The 4,165-nt window shown below is 32.3% G+C and overlaps 1 protein-coding gene across 1 annotated transcript; it reads left to right on the top strand.

Moving 5' to 3' along the window:
- The first annotated feature begins 243 nt into the window (after positions 1-243).
- LOC116026246 (peroxidase 4-like) lies at positions 244-3,344 on the top strand. The gene is made up of 4 exons (XM_031267728.1): positions 244-591; positions 1,451-1,642; positions 1,959-2,130; positions 2,749-3,344. Exons 1-4 carry the CDS (start codon positions 352-354, stop codon positions 3,138-3,140), a joined length of 996 nt encoding a protein of 331 aa, XP_031123588.1. The 5' UTR covers positions 244-351; the 3' UTR covers positions 3,141-3,344.
- Positions 3,345-4,165: the final 821 nt, after the last annotated feature.

The following is a 4,165-nucleotide window of genomic DNA, read 5'->3' as shown; positions in this document are numbered from 1 at the left end:
AACTTCTTGCAAAACCAAAACCATTCATTTGTCCTCTTACTAAAGGCATCTCCAATGTATTGTACACATCTTGAAAAAAATAGACTTTTCTCCGCTGAAAACAAAATAGGCCAAGGTACAAGTACACACCTTAGCCCTTAATATATATATATATATATATATATATATATATATATATAAAAGACTCCATAGATTAGAGATGCCCTAATAATCACTATATATACGTATTACATTACTCTATCCATTATGTTCACACATGCATTATCTCTTTACCTATATTACATTATTGTTTGTATTTGATTTGTACACACTTACACTTGTTCTCAATTATTGCTTAAGCAATTAGAAACAATGGTTTCTTCTTCTTCTTCTTATTGTTTAACTAGAAAAGCAAGAATGGCAGTTGCAATTGTTCTTATTGTTGCCGTCTTTTTGGGTAGCTCTTCTGCACAACTCTCCACCAAGTTCTACTCCAAGAGTTGTCCCATGTTGTTTGGTACTATAAAATCAGTCATTAAATCTTCCGTGAACAAGGAAAAACGTATGGGTGCTTCACTACTTCGCCTCCACTTCCATGATTGCTTTGTCCAAGTAATGCATCCATATTCCATTACATTCTACTTTAATCTCTATTTTATTTAGATTATATACATCATGAAAAATACAACATAATAAATGTGCATCTCATCTGTCATTGAATTTTTCAAAAGATTATCTTAAGCCTAAGTGAATAAGTGACAAAGGTGAGAGATCGGAACTCCTAATTTATAAAGTTTTCAATGGAACAATCTTGTTAGTCTTGTAAAAAGTAACATTTTTATTTTAGCACATAATGCTTTGAAAAAATATATGTGCAAGGTTAACTAAAAACTATTTTATACCTTAACTAGAGGTGTCAAAACGAGCTAATCTGCCTCACCATATTGGTTTGCCCGTCATGGAATAGGCCATATACTTTAAGTTCAGTTACATATTTTGATTTGTAACCTAACCCGCTACATAACAGGCTAGCAAGCTAAATGGGCTAACAAATTATGTATGTGCTTGTATATATATATATATATACAAATAATATACATATAGATAATTAGATTTTAATTTCTAATTTGTAATATAATTATAATTGATTTATTGTATATTAAACACTAATAAATTTATATCTGATATTTGTAATTTTTAGTTATAACATTATTGAGTTATAAAGTCTGTAACACACACACATATATATATAGACACACAGCCACAGAATTTTACCACTTATATTTTTGAAATAGGAGTTTTGCCTAATGTGATGATAGAGAGGGGAGTGAGAGTGTGGCCGAGGTCAAATCGTCAACAGTATTTTACTTTTAACTATCTATTTAGATCTTATAATTAAAGTACAAACAACACTTTTTATTGTTAATAAAAATTAACGTTTGTAAGAGATATTGCATAATTTGATTGACAGGGATGTGATGGATCCATCCTCTTGGACGATACCTCTTCCTTTAAAGGAGAAAAGACAGCTTTTGCTAATAACAATTCTGTTAGGGGATACGATGTCATTGATGACATCAAATTCGCAATTGAAAAAGTGTGTCCTGGTGTTGTATCTTGTGCAGATATTGTAGCTATTGCTGCTCGTGACTCGACTGTATTGGTAAGATTTCAAGCCAATCAAGCTACCTCTCCATATATACAAATTAGTTAACTATTACATTACTTTATAGGAAAATTTTAAAATGTTCATGGGCGAGACCTTTTAATTTGCACATAGCTAGTAGAATATAATTACTATCTAAATTTTTAGACTAGCTGTAATAGATATTATGGGAGAAAAATAAAATGGATAGTATCTAGTAAAACATTAAAAACATATATGATTAATTGTATTGGTTACAAAATACAAAGTAGATATTGGAATAGTTAAATTTTCCAATTAAATATCATTTTTAATATCTTTTATCTTCTTATAGCTTGGAGGACCAAACTGGAAAGTCAAACTCGGGAGGAGAGACTCCAAAACAGCCAGCCTCTCTGCAGCCAACAGCCCTGGTGTACTCCCAAGTCCATCATCAAATCTCAGCGCTCTCATCTCAAGTTTCCAAAACCAAGGTCTTTCTACTAGAGATTTGGTTGCCTTATCAGGTTCGAGAAGCAATATTTATCTTAAAACGATAAATATAATTTTAAGTTGAGTCATTTCCATTTTTGGTTCTACTGTTATTGGGCATTGCCAATTTTAGTCCACTTCATTCATTTTTGTCACATTGCGGCCAATCTTATTTAGTCTTTGTCACTTTTAGTCCACCGTTAAAATTTTTGTTAAATAACCGTCAGAAACATGGGTATTTTGATCTTTTCATGCTTTGATCATCTCCTTTACCCTTTTCAGTGGTTTTCCTTACACATTTTCATCTAATGAAGTGGTCCAGCAAAAGCCATGGCTTTGTAATGTGGCTCACATGGCTTTCGCTGGACCTCTCCATTGGATAAAAATGTATAAGGAAAACTACTGCAAAGGCTCAAGGAGATGACCAAAGCATGAAAAGACCAAAAATACCCTTGTTTTGGATGTTCATTTGACGAAAATTTTAACGGTGAACTAAAAGTAATAAGTACTAATTAAGACTGGCCGCAATATGACAAAAATTAATGAAGTTGACTAAAATTGGCAATGCCCCAATAATAGTAAGACCAAAAATGGAAATGACTCTTTAAAGTTGGATAAAAGTGGTTTTGTTTTATAATGGGACAAATATATAGGTTCACACACAATTGGAAAATCAAGGTGCACAGTTTTTAGGGGTCGCATTTACAGCGACACCAACATTGACGCATCCTTTGCTAAGAAAAGGCAACAGAAGTGCCCGAGTGTGACTGGGTCGGGGGATGACAACTTAGCTCCTCTCGACCTTAAAACTCCTGCTTTCTTCGACAACAACTACTACAAGAACCTCATCAACAAGAAGGGACTTCTTCACTCGGATCAAGCTCTCTACAATGGCGAATTCACCGATTCGTTAGTGGAAAAATACAGTGAAAACCCAGCATTATTCAACTCCCATTTCGCCAAGGCCATGATCAAGATGGGTAATATTAGACCTTTAACCGGTTCCAGTGGTGAGATCAGGAAGAATTGCAGAAAGGCCAACTGATAGAATTCAGCAAAATTGGAACAAATGAGAACCCTCTCCTGTGAAAACCTGCGAATCAACGTTAATGCATACAATCATATATACAGATCCACACAACCTATTCCAAAGTAGATTGTGTGCATTGTGCACTAATATATGAGATTGTGTGCATCTATATAAACGCTTGTGTGTATTTATGTACAAGTTCGTAAGTTTTTCCGGAAAGATGAGTTTTTATTGGAATATCACCATATATATATATATATATATATATATATATATATATATATATATATATATATTTGGTGTTGTTATTTGAGTTCTTCAAGTGTAAAATAAAGTTAATGTGCTCTTTGATGCTTGGTCATGGAGCAGCCCAAATAATAGGGTTGTTGTTGCTTTTTGTTCGTTGGGTTTTGGATGTTGTTAAATTGAGTTAATTCCATTTGGGGTCCTAGATTTATATGTGAAAATCAATTTTTAGTCCTTTTTTATTAGAACATCCGCATTTGGTCATAGTATTATCATGACATGATCAATTTTAGTGCTCCAGCAACAAAACCGTTGAAATATCATTAAATACAAAGACATTTCAATCTTTTTTATACTTAGTATGTTGAACCGCTATATTTTTTGTGTTTATTTTTTTGAAAGCATTCATAATTGAAGAACGAAATGTCCTTGTATTTAACGATATTTAAACTGATTTGTTGATAAAGGACCAAAAATGGTTATGCCACCATAATAATAGGACCAAAAGTATATGTTCTAATAAAAAAGGACTAAAAGTGGATTGTCATCTATAAATTTAGGACCAAAAATGGAATTAACTCTTGTTAAATTAATCTGTTAGGAAAGTGCTAAGTTAATATACAGTTGTTATGCCATGTACCTGGGTCACCTTGTAAGGGGGACCAAAGTCTATATTCACAATTTTAGAACTCTATATTTTTAATTTTAGAAATTTATGTTCACAATTTTTAAACTCTATGTTCACAGTTTTTGAATTTTATATTCATAATTTTTGAACTATATATTCACAATTT

The sequence above is a fragment of the Ipomoea triloba genome, chromosome 7, assembly GCF_003576645.1.
Source record: "Ipomoea triloba cultivar NCNSP0323 chromosome 7, ASM357664v1".
Lineage (NCBI taxonomy): Eukaryota > Viridiplantae > Streptophyta > Magnoliopsida > Solanales > Convolvulaceae > Ipomoea > Ipomoea triloba.
Note: the sequence above shows the minus strand (reverse complement) of the source record. Positions and strands in the feature narration are given on the sequence as shown.

Excerpts from the sequence above, each read along its gene's own strand:
- LOC116026246 (XM_031267728.1), top strand. The coding sequence starts at position 352 with ATGGTTTCTTCTTCTTCTTCTTATTGTTTAACTAGAAAAGCAAGAATG. Across the intron at positions 1,643-1,958 it reads CTCGTGACTCGACTGTATTG|CTTGGAGGACCAAACTGGAA; the intron begins GTAAGATTTCAA and ends ATCTTCTTATAG. Across the intron at positions 2,131-2,748 it reads AGATTTGGTTGCCTTATCAG|GTTCACACACAATTGGAAAA; the intron begins GTTCGAGAAGCA and ends ACAAATATATAG.